This window comes from Tinamus guttatus, unplaced genomic scaffold (genome assembly GCF_059628265.1).
Source record: "Tinamus guttatus ecotype Peru unplaced genomic scaffold, ASM5962826v1 Tinamus_guttatus_pri_ptg000242l, whole genome shotgun sequence".
Lineage (NCBI taxonomy): Eukaryota > Metazoa > Chordata > Aves > Tinamiformes > Tinamidae > Tinamus > Tinamus guttatus.
In genome coordinates this window covers 2,526,803-2,543,759 of record NW_028288776.1, presented here as the reverse complement: position 1 = coordinate 2,543,759, position 16,957 = coordinate 2,526,803, and the positions used below count along the sequence as shown (strand labels likewise).

Below are 16,957 nucleotides of genomic sequence, written 5' to 3'. Positions count from 1 at the left end.
AGTTAGTAAATACTAAGAAGCAAGTTAATTAGCATCACAAAGGGGTTTCTCATACTCAAACCTCACTGTAACACAGAAAAAGCGCAAATGTGGGCCAAGAGTGCTAATTCCTTTGCCCTTGCCCCGTGCCTCCATTGCCAGAGGAATTACTTGCAGGATGTAATGTAAAGCATGAACACACCATCACTAGCTCTCAGCAAACACTGCCTGAGCGGGTACACGCTCCGCCGTAGAACCCACACAAAGACAGGAGACCTGGCTTGGTTGGTAAGATACCAAAGAGAATGACACTCAGAAACACAGGTTTTCTGAATGGTTCAGAAACACACAAGGAAATTATAACCAACAGCTCAAGTTCCAAACAGTTTAATCTCATCTACTTATTCTATTAATTCTGTAACGAGGCTACTTGAATCTTTATGCTTGCGTACTCCAGGGACAAACTTCAAAATAGAAGAAATTTTGTAAGTAGGTTTTTTTGTTTGTTTGTTTTGTTTTCTTGTTTTTTTTAAAGCGAAGGTTAAAAAAAAAGTCTTCTCAGACTTTTACTTACTGTTATTTACTAAAGTAACAAATCCTAAGGAAGATAAGGCAACATCTGTACTTTCTAAACTCTCGTTAACTGTTCAGAATTGTAGTCCTCTTGCAGTGGTACAATTTATTTGAAATAGATGCTCTAATATGAAAATTAATTACACCTTGTTCTGCAATGAAAACCCAGACAAAGTCTTATTAATGGCAGGAAGTACTTTATTCTAGTGCACATTATTTACCCAAGGAGAATATACTGATTTTGAAGTATTGATGCATCTTTGTTAGTGCCTTAATTTCAGAACTTTTTTAGATGGGTAAAAAACACTCTCTACCTTCAAGAAACTATTTAGGAGATCAGTTTTTTCACTCACAAAAAAATCTGGCTAAGATTTCCATTTTCATAAGATGTGGCATCTGTATGGCTGCACCAGAAAAGATCACAGCTAGCGGTAAGTGTTTAGTGTAAAGGTCTGGAGATCTTACAGTCTTGAATATCTGTCAAAATAGAATTGACTATAGTGCATTAGAATTTCTAAAATTGTAAAAGTTGGTGATGTATGTATCTAGTTTTAGAGAAATCTAACACATTTTGAACGCAACTGCTATGTTAACTCACCGCAGAAGAGTTCATAGTTGCCAAACTGGATGTCTGAGATGCTCTGGCCGAACACGGGCTGCGGTTTAGAGAATGGGACCTGTTCACAGAGGATGCACGCTGGAGTTGCAGAGATGCTTTGGCAGAAAGGGGACGCTGCTCGGCTGCTTGTGACTGCGTAGTCAATATTGATATGGAACGAGGACAACTTACAGAGCGCCTTATGGGACCTGCGGATGACGTGGGGGATGAATGGGATGGAGCTTTTACATTTTTAACTGAAGGTTTCCAGGTCACTCTACCTGCAGACAAATTAAATGGATAATGCAACTATTTATTATTCTTTCAACACACATTTTTTCCATCTTTGTTTTTAAAAAAATAAATTTTCAATAATTTAGAAAAGATTTGAAAGAAGATAGAACAAGCCACTGTTTATCCCTGAGTTCAAAAGCATTGTAAGTGGCTACATTCTCATGTGTTGAAGTATTTTATATAATCCATTACATACCTGACTTAATTGGAAATTAAGTTAAAATTTAACTCACCTGATCGTTCTAAAGTTTTATGTTTATTTTCTTCAAGATCATATGATATTTTTTTCTCTTTTTTTTCATTGTGATCCTCCTTTTCAGTTTCTTCTTCTGATTCTGACACATCGCTACTGCTATCACAGCTACTGTCACTATTGTAGTTCCTAAGTTTTCTTAAGGTCTGTGCACTTTCTGGCATAGAAAATAATGGCTAAAGACAAAAGAAAAAGAAAAAAAAAAACATTCATAATCCCCAAGAAAACTATTGTCAGACTAGGTTCCTGATAGATGGAAGCTCACTGATACAGATTTAAGACCTCCAAAATAAAATTAGAAGTTTGTGCTTAATTTTCCAACAAATGTTTATTAAACCCATGACATAATAACCCTAATCTTTCTCACATTAACTGACAAAGTACTTTATATAATGAGGAAAAATTATTGTGATTTTATTTCAAGTATAGCTTGAAGCTATAGTTTCAGTTATAGCCAAAGCTACAGTTTAACAGTGAGGAGTGTGAAGACACTGGCAAACACACTGGTACACTGCTAAAAGGGCGCCATTAATTCACATCATGTGGACAGCAAAAACTAGGAAAATATAGCAATCTATCCAAGGCGTCTTTGGTGTTCCCTATGCACAGGGGATTCAGTGCCATCAAGTGATTAATCCTGTGCTATCACCAAGGGCACTGAGAGATAAAAAGCAAAAAGCAGGAAACAGAAACTGATGCAAGAACATAAAGTACATCTGAAAAATTGTCTTTTATCAACATTCAGCTATACAAGAAAAATGCAAGTGTGAACAACATCCACCATTATATCTATTACCCTAAGAAGTTTTGTGCAGTCATTTTTTTCCTACATTTCCTTTCTAGTAACTCTCATCTATAAGAGCCTATGGCAAGAGCCTCATTGTTCCATTTCTCAACCAGATGTAATTAAAAATTACAAAAAACTAGTATTGTAATTTTGAATATACTTTAGGTCAGAGTGGAATGGAAGAACTCTCGAGGTGTATTTAAGCTGTTCTGTTATTTCAGTGTAATGCAACACCACGTCTTATTGTGAAGGCCAGTAGAGCAAAGCCCCAGAAGGAACTGTTCCTGCAAGATGTACTTTAGTACTGAACATCTGAACTGAACAAAAACCTGTATTTTAGCCAAGGAAGGAAAAGAGATTTCTAAAACTAACAGAACAGTGAGGATACTGTCACTGTTTATGAAGCCCAAACTGGCAAACCATTTAAGGAACAGATAAAGTATATTCCACTGTGGAGGCTCCTGCAAATGTTCAGATTACACAAAATATTTCTAGGTCTATCTGCCTGCCAAAAGGACAAATTAAGGTTCCCCTACACTTACTGTTTTCTCAAAAACAACTATCCTCACCACAGAGTGCAGTGTAGCACGGGAACATATTGATTAGACCTTTCCGGTAAGCTGTATAAGGCTTAGTAAACATTTCCAATGAAAATTTACTAGGATTTACTAGGAAAATTTACAACTAAACTCCCCACTTAGAGTGATGAAGACCATACCGCTTCATACAGCAGCATAAATATTGGGTATTTAAAGCAGTCAAATACCTTAGGTCCTCGCTGTCTCATGGGTTTTCCCATTAGTTTTTCATCATCTATTTCACACTGCTCCAGAAGATCCAAAATATCCTCTTCCTAGAAATGCAAATGTCACAATGATTAATTTGAAAGGTCAAGTGGCAATTTGTAAGAACTGGAAATAATTCCAATTATTAATTCCTGAAATAAGATTATCAGTACCTCTAGAGGAGGATGTAGAAGTATTTCCTCTGATACATGCATCTTTTTGCAATCAATATGACATTGAAAGATTAATTGAAGCCTCAAGATTTACTAAAGATAAAAATCTGAACAAAGGGCCAAACAAAGATTCCTGTAAAAATGCTGATGATGCCAACTAGAAATATGGAAAATAATTTCACAGATTTTAAATTAAATCTCATTAGTTGGTTATTTTGCATACAGCTCTTTTTCCTATTGTTTATCTTTGACAACTTAAGTAGGCAATCAAGCAGAATTTTCAGATGCCTTTCATGAAGATGGTTTTATGACACCTCTTATTTCAAACCATACAGTGGATAAATAACTGGGGGGCATGACTGGGCAAAGGAGGAAGCAATTACCAACTCATAAGCAGTTTCCGACAACTTTGCGTTTGCCCAGGGATAAGGCTCAGGACCAGGAATATGGTAAAGAAGTTTAAAGGCATCTAGCCTGCCTCCACCCTGGATCCACTCTAGTTACACAAAAATTCAAAACCTGGCCCACAACCTGCACAAAGGATAGTAATAAAATGATGGAAATTATATTTATTAGCCATCACACATGATTAGAGTGAAACTAATCCACAAGGCCATGCTAGAATTCCAAGATAAGTAACTCCGAAGCCAACACTTCTACACTTAGTACCTTCATTCTTTTTAAAGGGTTATTCATTTCCCGCTGAAGTGAAGCTGCTCTCCCAGCAAGGAATGTCTGGAAAGCAGTGGCTAACAAACTCTCATACTTTTCAAGTAAAGTCTTATCATCAGGAGGATAAATTCGCCTACAAATGAAGACAAATTAAATTGAGGTTAAGTAAAACAGAGAAGCTGAGCTACTCGCCACACTGGTAACACAAAAGTACTGCAGTTAATTTACAGAGTTTTCCATGACGCATTACAGACTTTTCCATGATACATATTTATCTTATCTCTAATTACTATAAAACACATTCTCTGATGATGAACAATGCTCATTCATCAAATTTTAAACACATATTTAAACCAGCAAATGTCCATTCCAAAATGAAGGAAAACACAATGCAAATTATTCCAAAGAAATATCAAAATTGAATTTTGCAACACTCTGAAATTTCCACAGCAGGTCTGAATGATGCATAAAATATTAGCAAAAGAGTGTGTTTGATACTCATTAGCACAAAACAACTTGTTTTAGTAATAAAAGGACACAAAAATTTGAGCAGTTGATTTAATGGACATAAATTAAAGACTGAATATGCACTGCACTTGAATGCTAAATGTCCTAATATAACGGACAGAATATTTATTTTTTTAAAAAAACATGTGGATGTACAGGGTGACTCCGATTTTCCATTACAGCATCTATGTCATCAGTCTCTAAAATTGCAGGTAAGGAGATTATGACAATCTGAGAAACAGGACTTGGATTTATTCATGCTCATCAAAGAACAATAGATTTTGAAGAAAACCCCTCGATTTGTCATGAATGCCAAAAGCATGGCCAAAATGGGGATGATGGAAGGAATTAATCCTCACTTATTTTAAGGAGTAATCCATAAGTCAATTCTGTCTGCCCCATGCAAGGTCTAGGAACTATTTTTTATCTTGACTGTCATGATGTGGCTTGTATGTTTTTATTCACTTTTTGTGAACATTAACAAAGTTCTCTCCTCTTCTTTTAAAAAAAAAAATTGAGAAAAAAAAAAGTTTTTTACTTCTCTTGATTTATATTTATCTAAAATCTTAATAAAGAGGACTTTGGCTCATTTTCAACATGGATCAGAATTAGCTCTTCCAAATGAAATCAGTTAATAAGTTAAATTTCAACATAACTGAAAAAGCAAACTGCATTAAAGCATCATGACATTTCTCCTTCTTACTAAGTAATATGAAAACATCTGCTCCATTGTGTTGGCTTTTTTATGTACTCATTCAACTCCACGTGTCAAAAAAAGGATATAATTAAAACTGGGAATGTTACAAAGAAGCAATGTTTGTGAGTAAAGTGTTAATTCATCAAAAATGATTTTTTTTCCTCAGAAACTGATATATGTTTCCATGAAATGCTTTTTGAGAACTTTATTGGGAAGTTTAGAACATCTGTTCAAAAAAGCAGAGATGAATAACAACAATAAAATGACTTAAAGTTGACTTCTGAATGTATGTTAAGACAGAATCTGAAGATGCTTAGGTTTAAGCCTACTAAGGTCCAAAATGAAAGTGCAGCAATACAAATAAGGTATTTCAAATGTCACACTTTCAAAGCAATGGAAGAGCCAAAAGATTTTCTAACTTTTAGTCAATATTAAACTTAACATTCAGATCTCACAATCCCAAATACTCCCACCCCAAATTGGTCCCCTGTGGAAAAGGAACATCAAAACTGAGTATAAGTCTAGTTCATAGTGAGAGTTCTGGGTATGCTGATTGGGAAAAATCCCATCTTTCAAGTGTGCTGCACGAACACTACAGTGACTAATGCCATCTAGATTCCTAAGTGCATAGAGAAATTTTGAAAGAGGAAAAAAAAATACATTACTAGCTGGTATATATACTTATATTTACTATAAATGCTTGCACGTTTCTGGCAGAGAATTACCACCTACCCACAAATACTTGCTTCCATTATTCCTATGAAAGCCACGAACGCTGCCTACTACTGCTATAAAGCAATACAATTACCTGTAGTTCCCCATGTGCCTATTCTCATGCTCCTCTTTGGAAATCTGTTTACGTACTTGTGCAAGTCTTTCTTTCTAAAAATCAAGAAAGTGAGATAATTAAAACGAACAGCAGAAACCACAAGCAAGAAATAAACAGTACAGTAAGTTTCCTTTATACCAGTTCTTCCTTTCTCCTCTCTAGTGTGTGTCGCTGCTTTTCCCAGTCCGAGGAACCTGGCAACAGTCTTTTCATAGAGCCTTGACCATACAGCCTTTTTTGAGCTTCAGCTTTCTGCTGGGCTAAATTTCTCCTTTTATCACTGGTCCTGAAACACAGATGATATTAAGAGGTAACACAATCCCAAGAGAGGTATTTTTTAACTAGAATTACAAAAAGCTTCTACACACAGCAGAATGTGACAGTTCAAGACCTTTTATAATTATTAATGCAATGTTTATAATATTGCAAAATACACCTAACATTCATTTCCATGGAACTCCAAGCACAGCAGTTCAGGAGTCAAGTGTCAGAACTCAACATTTACTCTATTATCATGCATATTAAACTGCCACAACTGAGGAAAATACACATGGTTTCCGTGAAGTGCAAGGCTATCAGTTATATGTGGTTTACGAAATATAAATTAAAATTCAAACACTCATTAAGAAAATCTATTTTAACATCAACTTTTATGGCTGCAATATCTTTACATTTTAAGGTGTACTATAACGACTCTATAATTTAATGTACAAATATGACTGAAACTATATTCTCCAACATTTTCTCCAACATACTCCAAATCTACGTTAGCAATAAAGGTCCATTGCTTTTGACTGTGTGCTACTACTGCCAAAGCATGTGGCCACATGCCTTTTCCATCACTCATATCCCTACTTCAAGATCCATTTGAAAAGTTATTAAAGCACATATGAAAGGGATTTTTATCACTTCATATTTGGCAGGCACATGAACAAGTAGTAAAATTACATTTGGGACAATGTCAATAGCAAAACTAACAATAACATTCTGCATCACTTCTGCTACTCCAATTCAAATAACGAACCCTCCTCCTGCATTCATGCCAATAGAAAGAGAACCAGAGGGAAGGTCAGAGAAGTAGTTTACCGTATGTTGAGAAGTTTTAATGCATTTAGCAGAACACCTTTCTTTACATCATAGTCTATTTTTTGATCAGTCCCAAAGCTTGGGGCACGATTAATCTGCAGAAGGAAAAAAAAAAAAAAAAAAGATACAGAAGACTCAGGAATTTTTAATTCAACAGATATACAGATATTGTAACAGGCTTTGGACAATCCATTCTTTCAAAAACAGCAGAGTTAAGGGGAAAAAATGTTGAGATGTTCATTACATGTCTGTCTTTTTTTAAAAAAGAGAGCATTAAAAATCTCCAGTACTAGCATCCAGGAGACACACTAGACAAAGCTACAATGAACACGATTAAACTGTGAATCTACTCTAATTTTTCCTTGGAGGCTGCTGCCAGGACGTTAACCACACAACATGCTATTAAACACGTGAACACACATTATTTGCCATGCTACAGGAAGGAGGTAAGTTCCCTATTTTTCTTTACCTTTACTTACAATATGGTTCTTCTCTGAAAAGCAATAACTATATAAGAACAGAAAGTTCTAATTCAAAGTCAAGTATATTTAAATCACTATGCAGATATGCTTTACAGCAACACCCAGAAGCCTAAGTTGTTAGATTGCCAAGTCTCCATAACAAAAAGCTTGTGAACTAAGTCAATGTTTATATTCGGGAATGTTTTTAATATTTTGCACACACACGTATTTACAGAGCACAGAAGCACAGTATGGCTGCTCTCACTACCATTTTCATGCATTCATTGGAGAAGCTAAAAAGCTGCTGCTTTTACAGTACAAAATATCCTATCTGTGGTACTTAAATGAAGTAGTGCAAACTGAAGTAGCTAAGACTCCCATCCACAGTTAGATGCGCAAAGAAATCCAATTTGACAAAACTCTAACATGTAACATTTATTGATACTCTAAACATATAAAATACCCTCTAAAATGAAAATTTCCAACTGTATTTCCTGGGCATCTCATACTAACACCAATCCAGGCTGTCCTACTGCACCTACTTGGCCTTAGCACTCGCGGGCTCACCAGCTCAGGAAACTGCTCCTGAACTGATGCAAATGAAAACTAAACTCAGAGATTATTTTTCACCAGGGCCTTCCCAAGGAAGGGGAAAGGGAATGTGTCTTCATATTGAATATTAGGATGGCAAAGCTCCTGGAACCTGCACACAGAGCAGGTTAGGCAGCTACAGCACTGCATCCTAGAGCTGCAGTTTCACACCTGACCTAACCTGCCGTGATGGAAGGCTGCCATGAAGGACTGCTGCTGCCCTCTCTCCAGCTTGCCTTCACGTCCCTTCTCTCCTCGCAAGCTGCTGTGAAACCCAAGAGTGAAGAATTTCAGCAGGCTGACTGAGGGGAAAATTGTATTTTCTTGGGAAGGAAAACTAGTTTTTCATTGAAACAATAACCCAGAACATTTCATCCAATAGAGACTTGACTGCCAGACAGACAGAAATTGAAAAGACCAGCTCTTTGGCCAAGAGCCTACAGTAACATCATATTACATGCAATAAACTGCACTCTTTTTCTCTCTCTCTCTGCACTTAAAAAGTTTCTAGAAGTTACCATGAAAGGCAAATCTTGAGTCAGTTAAGGCATGTGGACTGAGTGGATTCACTGGTAATGCTTGCAAGACCAAAGAAAACCAGCACACAAGCGTGAGAGAAGAGAAAGCCAGCAGACAGCAAGGAAAAGGGAGCTGAGAATCCCTTCCCCGAAGATGGGGAGAGGCTGCCTGCGCACAAGATTCACAGAAGCAGCAGCTTTCTCTGCCACAAATAAATAAAACTAAAAGAAACAGAATCAAAGAACTACAGAAGCATCAATTGCTCCTCCTAACAGAAAGTAGAAGAGTTCTAAATATTGCTAAGCTGTTGGGCCAAAAGGCAAGTGAGCTCTTTTTGTTGTTGTTTTAATATAAATCCATCACATAATTGACCTTGCTGAGGACCACGAGGGCTGAGCTCTGTGCTCCCCTACCTGAGCAGGAATGCCTACGCTTTGTCCCTGTGTCAGTATTGCCTCACTCACTGTTGTGAAACACCTTTGGATGGGTCAGTACAAAGGGCCATCTCTGCTGCAAACCGCCAAAGAATACAAAATGTTCCCTTTCAAACTATTGTGCAATAAGCTCCAGAAAAGATTTTCAAATTTTAATTGCATTAATGAGTATTTGAAAAATATATGCTTACATAAGGATGTATTTCAGTTTCATTCTGTTTTAACAGATTTTTGAGTTGAAAAAATGGAAATTTCTCAAGCTTAGTATTTATTTAGAGTTCAAGTTTTCGTTAGTCATTAATGCCATCTAGATACTGGGATTCTCCAGGAATTATACTTTACTCAATAAAATAATTATTCTTAATATTACTTCTTGCACTGTACTCATTTGAACTTCATATGACAGACAGACACACTGATCTGCCCTTATCCTCAAGGGATTAACAGTGTGGGCTGTTCGCCCCAACAGAGATGGCTGGCCAGTGTTTCTGTAAGGAAAAAAAAAAAAAAAAAAGAGAGAGAGAGAGAGAGAGAAAGAACTTTGTTTCTTTGCTTTTTAAATAAGCTGAATCACTGACTTACAGAAATTGATATCTCTATTTTGAAACACAGAAGAAAACTGAATACTGAGTTTCTGCTCTTTTCAGAGCATATGAAACATCATGGCATCCTAGATGTTTGTTTAATAGATACCTCTTATACTGGCAGTCCAAGAGCTGTTGCTGATTTATGAACTGATGAACACTTCCCTCAAACAGTTTTTAAATCAAATCCCTCAATCTGTTTTTAAATCTGCTTTTAAATCCTCTTAACTTCTGTGACTGTTGAGAGCAATCTGAATATTGCAGAAGATTGTCAGGACCTGACAAAAGGACTCAAAAAATTTCTCTGTCAATTGCTTGAATATAACTCATGCACAAAGCTGACAGGATGGTTCTGACAGATTTTTTTAAAAATATTTCTAAATTGCATTTGTAGCTATGAATATATTTCTAATTATATAGTAATATTAATCCTTCTTTACAAAACACAATTGAGTTCAGATATATAGCTCAGAATTTGAAAGGAATATTCATTATTTCCCTTCAAAGTGGGGTGATGGGGTCTTTTTTTTTCTTTTTTTAAAAAAACATGAAGACAGATGTCTGAGAAAGAATCAGCACTCTTCCACATATATATATTTTTTTTTGCTGCTGCAAAAGTGTTATTAGTCAAGTCAGATGAGATGGGTTGAATTCTGTCTTTTTAAAGAAAAAAGTGTTGGAAGGAAATTCACAAGTAGACACATTCTCAGGAATATTTACAAGTCCCAGAGTGATGACAACAGTATTTGTGCTCCATTTCCTAAATACTACACATTTAAATATCACTTGTAAAGTTTAGCACAGTAGTTCCTATGATTTAGTCTGTCTTCATTCAATCTCATAATAAATTTTATATCTGTCTGTTCTCAGGGAGATGAATCAGAAGATAATTAGAAAGAATCAGTCAAGTACTTTATCTCCTAGAAAATAAATTCAACAAATTCAGGGAACTTGGATTCCAGCTCTACCAGCTGACAGCACAACCCTGCTTCCCTTGTTTCTCCACTAAAGCTATGATTTGTCTGCTATGGTTACAGCAGTACCTGACACAATAATAATCTAGGTTCATAAAAAAAAATCTAATAATAAAACAGAATAACAACAACTATGCCCAAAACTGTGTTTATATTATTAGTTCCATTTTTATAAACTGTCCTCATCTGATATTTGTTGCCTTCAGAAAATTCTGTTCTGGGTCTTCTCTTGTTGCTGAGGATAAGTACCTGAGGGGTGAATGTAGGGAGGATGGGGCCAGGCTCTTCTCCGTGGTGCCCAGTGACAGGACAAGGGGTAATGGGCGTAAGTTGAAACACAGGAAGTTCCACCTCCATATGAGGAAGAACTTCTTTCCTGTGAGAGTGACAGAGTCCTGGAACAGGCTGCCCAGAGGGGTTGTGGAGTCTCCTTCTCTGGAGACCTTCCAAACCCACCTGGATGCCACCCTGTGCCACGTGCTCTAGGTGTCCCTGCTTGTGCAGGGGGGTTGGACTAGATGACCTCTAGAGGTCCCTTCCAACTTTAACCATTCTGTGATCTTGAAGATAAGGGAAATGAATCCAATTCTAAGGTTCACACTGTGCAAAAAATACACAGCGGAGATGAACTGGGGGCAGGGGCCTAGAATAGGTCGGTGCTATCTTGACAACCCTTGCCAGCAGAGCAATGCAAGAGGCGCTGCGATGCACCTTGCAGCACACAAAATGCGACTCCTCTGGAAACAGCGGTTGCCGCTTTGCAGCTTTCTGTCACAAGGCAGAATTTCTTTCAGGGCACCCAGCTATTGAGCTGGTAAGATCACAACAGACCGACTGAACACAATAGTAAGTACGTAAAAAACCTGCTTGACGTTTCAAGGCCCAGGAACAATAGCCACACCTCACAGTAAAGCCCAAATAAATTTTACTTGTATCAAAACCACAGAGGCATAACCGACTTGGATGCCCACAGTGCCAGTCCAGTAACTTTTCAGAAGAACTTACCTTACGTTCTCTTCATGAAGTTAAAGCTTTTTGCCCTTGCCAAGTGGCCTGCTGCCTATTTACTTTGCATTGCCATCTGACTCCGTCTTCCCTCTAAGCCTACTTTCAAGTGGCAGTTGGATCCCCCCAAAGTCCTCTCGTCTCCAAGCTCAGCTCCCTCAGCTTTCCCCAATGTATCATGTACTCTAAAGCCCCGAGCAGGTTACCAGCTTTCTGCCAATGTTACTATAGTTTGTCAGTGTTTCTACCTTACTCTGGGTGATAAAACTGGTCACAGTGCTCCATAAATGGCCTCATAGGTGTCAGGCAGATCACTGTCCACAACCTGTGGATGAAGGCTAAGACCACCCAGCCTGCGCTCAGTCTTCATCACTGCAAGTGCTCATGGACAATTTATTTTCAATTATTCTAAGGACTTGCACTTTGAGATACACAAATGGCTTAATCTAGTTTATTTTGCTGAAGGTTGTTAATTTTCCCCACAAATCATGTTGCTGATAGAAGTGTAAACAAGGTGATCCCGAACAAGACGACTATATTTATGGAACAACTTCATGAACAGTGGTATGACAGAAATAATTTAAATGCCAGTGCAATGCAGCAAGATACAGTATTTCCATCTGGCTCTAGCCTTAAGTAGTACAATACAAATATCTCAATGTATAACTGTACAGATATGTACATAAATCTGCCTTTTGACATCTGCACATCACTGTACCCACACAATGGGTTAAATACTGGATATATGGTCAGAGTGCCTTGCTTTGTAAACTGTGATCATGGGTAAGAAATCCTGACGTGTTCTAAGGAGACACGAGGACCCCTGAAACTACAACAGATGAGAGCTGAGACCTGGAAAATCCAGAGACTCCAAGGCCTAAACACAAATCACTGAGGCCAATCACAGGTCAGTAGAGGAATGGGCAAAACTGCTTTTAGGGATTAAGAAAATAATGATAAAGAGAACACAGAGCAGAATTCAGTAAATGTAAAACACAGCATCTATAGTAAAACTTAGAGACGATGCAGAATTATTAACAGATGGAAAAAAAAGCCAGCAAGTAGAGAGTCCTAACAGGAGATCAAGGAAGTTTGTGTTAGCAAAGGTAGAAGAATAATCTTAAATGAACCTGAGAGCAACAAGGACAAAATCATCACCATCACCACCCTATTTCTCACAGTGAGGAGGACTGGACACTGATCACTTGCCACTGAAGCCCTCTCTTCCCCCTTGCTGGGCTGTGGGTACCCCAGGACAGATGGGCAAGCAGGACACAAGGAAAAGGGACAGAGCTTGTGCATATGACTTGATTACTTTATCTGAAGGAATTAGCACTCATTGCATTCCTTGAATTATAGGAGTTAACACTGTAACTCAAATTAAAGTAACTTTTTGATTACATTTTTTCTAATACTTTAATTAGATGAAATAATAAATTTGCAGCTTTCTCTCACTCAGATTAAAATCACAAGGAAGGGTGATTTGGTACACAAACTTGTGGCTTGGTGAATGCATCTCCCAGAAACAGGAAACTTGAGCTAAGTTTAGCAGGAGAGAGAACAAGGAATAAGTTGTTAAAAGGTGACCTTTTTCAAGGACTTTGTGATCTCACAAGCTGAATAACACTGGTGCCAATCCAAGAACTGGAGCACTGAATGATTTCCCTATTTATGTGCAATAGGCTAGTTTGGCAGTTTGGGTCAAAAACAGTAAAAAGTGGATTTGCCGGGTCCAAAAGGAAGATCTGTGTATTAGTCGCTGCTCAGAAGGGATCAAGGTTGCTGGGACAGCATAAATGCTTGTCACCACACTCGGTGCCACAAGATGGCAATCGCGCCTTTCCTAGAGCCCGTGCCTTGCTGGAAGATTCCGGAAGTTCCGTGGCATCAAGGAGCAGGAAAGCCACATCGCAAAACCAAGAATATGAAAAAGGCATCTCAGGAAATGACAGTCATCAGAACATGGCACAATTTATTTCTTACACTATTTGATCAAGCTATTTTTGTAGCCAAGAAGCTCAATGTGCCTGGGGCTGTAAAGCTAGATTTATCAGCCTAATCCAGTGCTGGCAGAATTCCCATGGCACTGAGAGCAGCACGGGCCTCTGGATGGGCTCGGTGTCCCCGGGAGAGGGAATGATGCACTCCTATGGCGGCTCTGCCGCCAGGGAAAGGTGGCACAGGAAGCTGGGGAAGGAGCCAGAACTGTGCCAGGGAAATCTATATATATGCACGTATTTTTATCCAGATTTCAGATGCAGACACATGCATGTACACACACTTTTATATATAAAGTGTGTGTGTGTGGACGTGTGTGCATATAACATGTTTGTTCCAAGAGAGGTGCAAAGAGCTGAACAAACACAGTAAAAACATTTAGGGATGAGAATAGAAAGTGATTTATGGAATTTGGAATTTTGCAGTTGGAATTTTCTATTAATTTAGTCCAATATATATGGCAAATTAAATTCAAAGTACCTGTATTGCTGAAAGCAGAAGAAAAAAAATTTACAAAACTCCAAGGTTTAAAGTAACATCCTTCCATCACCCAAAGTAGACAGCAGCATTTACTACATTGTTATCAGATCCCTCCCACACAAACATGTAAACTGGGGACAGTACAATTCTAGTCTGAGACTCTGCACCATAAACAGTGAACTAAAAATGTGAACATTTCTGTATTACATGTAAATAGCTGAGAATGCAGAAGGAAGTTCTTCATAAGGAATTTATCTCACTTTTCCCTGATAATCCTGCACTGACACTTCAAGCTGGACTTTCATCACATTCTTGCAAATGACAAAACACCATGTTGACATCATTTGCCACAAGGCCAGATGAAATGTGCAGACAGAGCAGCCTCAGTCTGTACTTACGCAACTAGAGACCTACATGCAAGCTAAAGCTACCCTATAGATATTAATCTGAAAGCTAAATCAAAAAGATAGAAGGCTTTGCTTGACAAAAAAAAGGAAACAAGAGATGTAGTTTTAAATGCAGTGACATTAAAACAGATACCACTTTTGTAAAGTGCAGATTAAGTTCATGCCACGTGGTGCTTTTGGCTAGAACATAAAAGCTAGCAAATATGCTTAAGTCTGCATGGCAGACAGTGAGGGAATTTGCATTTTTCTAATTAAAATTACACTGAATCCCTGAGAGAAACAGCAGGACAAAACAACTGTTGTTAATATTCACAGGCACAGAATAAGGCTATAATTCAGTAAATTTGTGTACATCTTGTTCATCATATTGATTTATTGTCAATAGTCAGATTTTTAATATATTTTGCCTTTTACTTCAGCTGTACAGCATACCAACCTGGTAACAAAATAAGGCAATCTAAAAAAACAAGTGAGCTCTATCTATATATTAAACAGTGCAATTAAAGAGACATAGTAGACACACCTCAACCATTCCTCATTGAAAAGACGTACAAGTACCACTTAACTACTGTTCCGCTGCCATACAAGAGAAACATTTCTTTCCATCCATTCATGCTGATTGTTTGACAGCACATACACTTAGTTTCCTGTTTATATGGTTTTTTTTTTTTAAAGGACATGGAACATACATTTAAAATATGAAATAAAGACCATAAATTCATGAAAGAATATACAGAACCATACTAAAGGAAATAGGTTATGAAATATCCAATTTCTGTAAAACAAGGTCCTTTCAGAGAAAAAATATCCAGAACACTCAACTGCACATTTCTCATGTGAAATACTATGTCCCTCCAGGAATCAATCACCTTTGCCCTCATTTCAAAATTCACTACGAGGCAGAATTTCAATAGGGATACTGAAGAAAGTGCCACATATCTACCCAGCAACAACCTTCTGCAAGGCACATACTTTCTTTGGCAGTTATCTAAGGTAGATATCAATTCAGCTAAAGTTTGTTTAGTTTCACTCAAACATCTTACTTTACATTCTTTAAAAGGGGTTTACCTCCAAGAGCCAGGGTTTCAGTTTTCTGTCCAGCAGAATATCAAATCCTAGGACTTCAAAGCAGACACTGTCACTTCCTGGGGCTTGTCCTGGCCTGCACATGCGATAAGCATGAAGAACATGCGGCTCCGCCACTATGAGAGTCTTCACTACTAACTCCTGTGAGCAGTTTTTAGAAAAAAAAATATCAGGAAAGACGATAGCAGAATATATTAAAATAACTCTAATACTTTAACTGAAGGCTCTCCCAAAATCAAATAAATTGTTCATGATAAATATTACATAAAAATACAATAAATTAATCTGATGTATAACAAATAGCTATATTTTATATATAGCTATGTAATATATAGTTATTTTCAGATATAAAATTGACTTTAGGTCATAGAAAAGTCTCTACTAATTTAAACAGAATCTTTCCTTTCTATAACATTTTGACTTTGTGAATAACTGTTTAAAAGGCCTTTTTTGTCTCATACAGAAATAGTTTAATAACTAGACTCATAATCAAACTCCAAATAGTGATTTACATGTTTAAAAGGATCTATTTTTAGAATCACCATCCTCATCTTTTATACTATGTCCTTCGTGGTATACATTGCTGAGAATTTTAGACTAATGAAGTTCCAAGAATTTCCCTGGATTTGAAGCAAAGTGGATGGCAGAGGCTATTAATTTTATAAACATATAAACACAATATAAAGAAACATGTAATGGTTTTTATCTTACTGAAATATCATTCCAGAATTTGGAGACATCAAGGTTATTTGTTTCTAGAAACTCAGTAAACCATTTTATGGATCGTTTACTTCCTTTGTCTTCTGTTTCATCCCGTTCAAAATGTTCATTATGCTTATTGACAGAGTAGTTAGTCAGATGCATATACAATTGGCTCTAAAAGCAGGGAGAAAAGATGTTAAAAAAAAAAGTTAAACAAAACAAACCTTAAGTACACTTCTAACAGTCAATTAAAAAAAAAAAAAAACACACCTATGACTGGCTCAAATATGGGGACAGGTTTTGCAACGTATGTGAGCACATACACATTTTAGATCAATAATGAATTAGTCAAACAGTTCCCATTTCTCAAATGCATTATGTGCGGATTTAGGATTTCTGTTTCTTAGAGATCTAATATACTGAACGCTCTAGCCTTGGTGTAACAAAACCCGTGCTCATACTTGGGCCACTCATAGTTACCGG

General features: G+C 37.2%; 1 protein-coding gene across 4 annotated transcripts in view; it reads right to left on the bottom strand.

Annotated features, from left to right (window-relative positions):
* Nucleotides 1-16,957, bottom strand: part of TTLL7 (tubulin tyrosine ligase like 7) — a 64,451-nt gene that overhangs the window by 16,116 nt on the left and 31,378 nt on the right. For all 4 annotated transcript variants that reach the window (XR_015913458.1, XM_088526044.1, XM_088526043.1 and 1 more), the window contains exons 8-16: nucleotides 16,484-16,648; nucleotides 15,755-15,913; nucleotides 7,234-7,328; nucleotides 6,286-6,433; nucleotides 6,127-6,200; nucleotides 4,112-4,247; nucleotides 3,251-3,337; nucleotides 1,678-1,873; nucleotides 1,151-1,431 (exon numbers count right to left, since the gene is read on the bottom strand). Coding sequence is in view for 3 of the 4 variants with exons in the window: in XM_088526044.1 (XP_088382170.1) it covers nucleotides 1,151-1,431; nucleotides 1,678-1,873; nucleotides 3,251-3,337; nucleotides 4,112-4,247; nucleotides 6,127-6,200; nucleotides 6,286-6,433; nucleotides 7,234-7,328; nucleotides 15,755-15,913; nucleotides 16,484-16,648 (1,341 nt within the window). In the remaining variant the exon portion in view is untranslated. The remainder of the gene's footprint in view (nucleotides 1-1,150; nucleotides 1,432-1,677; nucleotides 1,874-3,250; nucleotides 3,338-4,111; nucleotides 4,248-6,126; nucleotides 6,201-6,285; nucleotides 6,434-7,233; nucleotides 7,329-15,754; nucleotides 15,914-16,483; nucleotides 16,649-16,957) is intronic.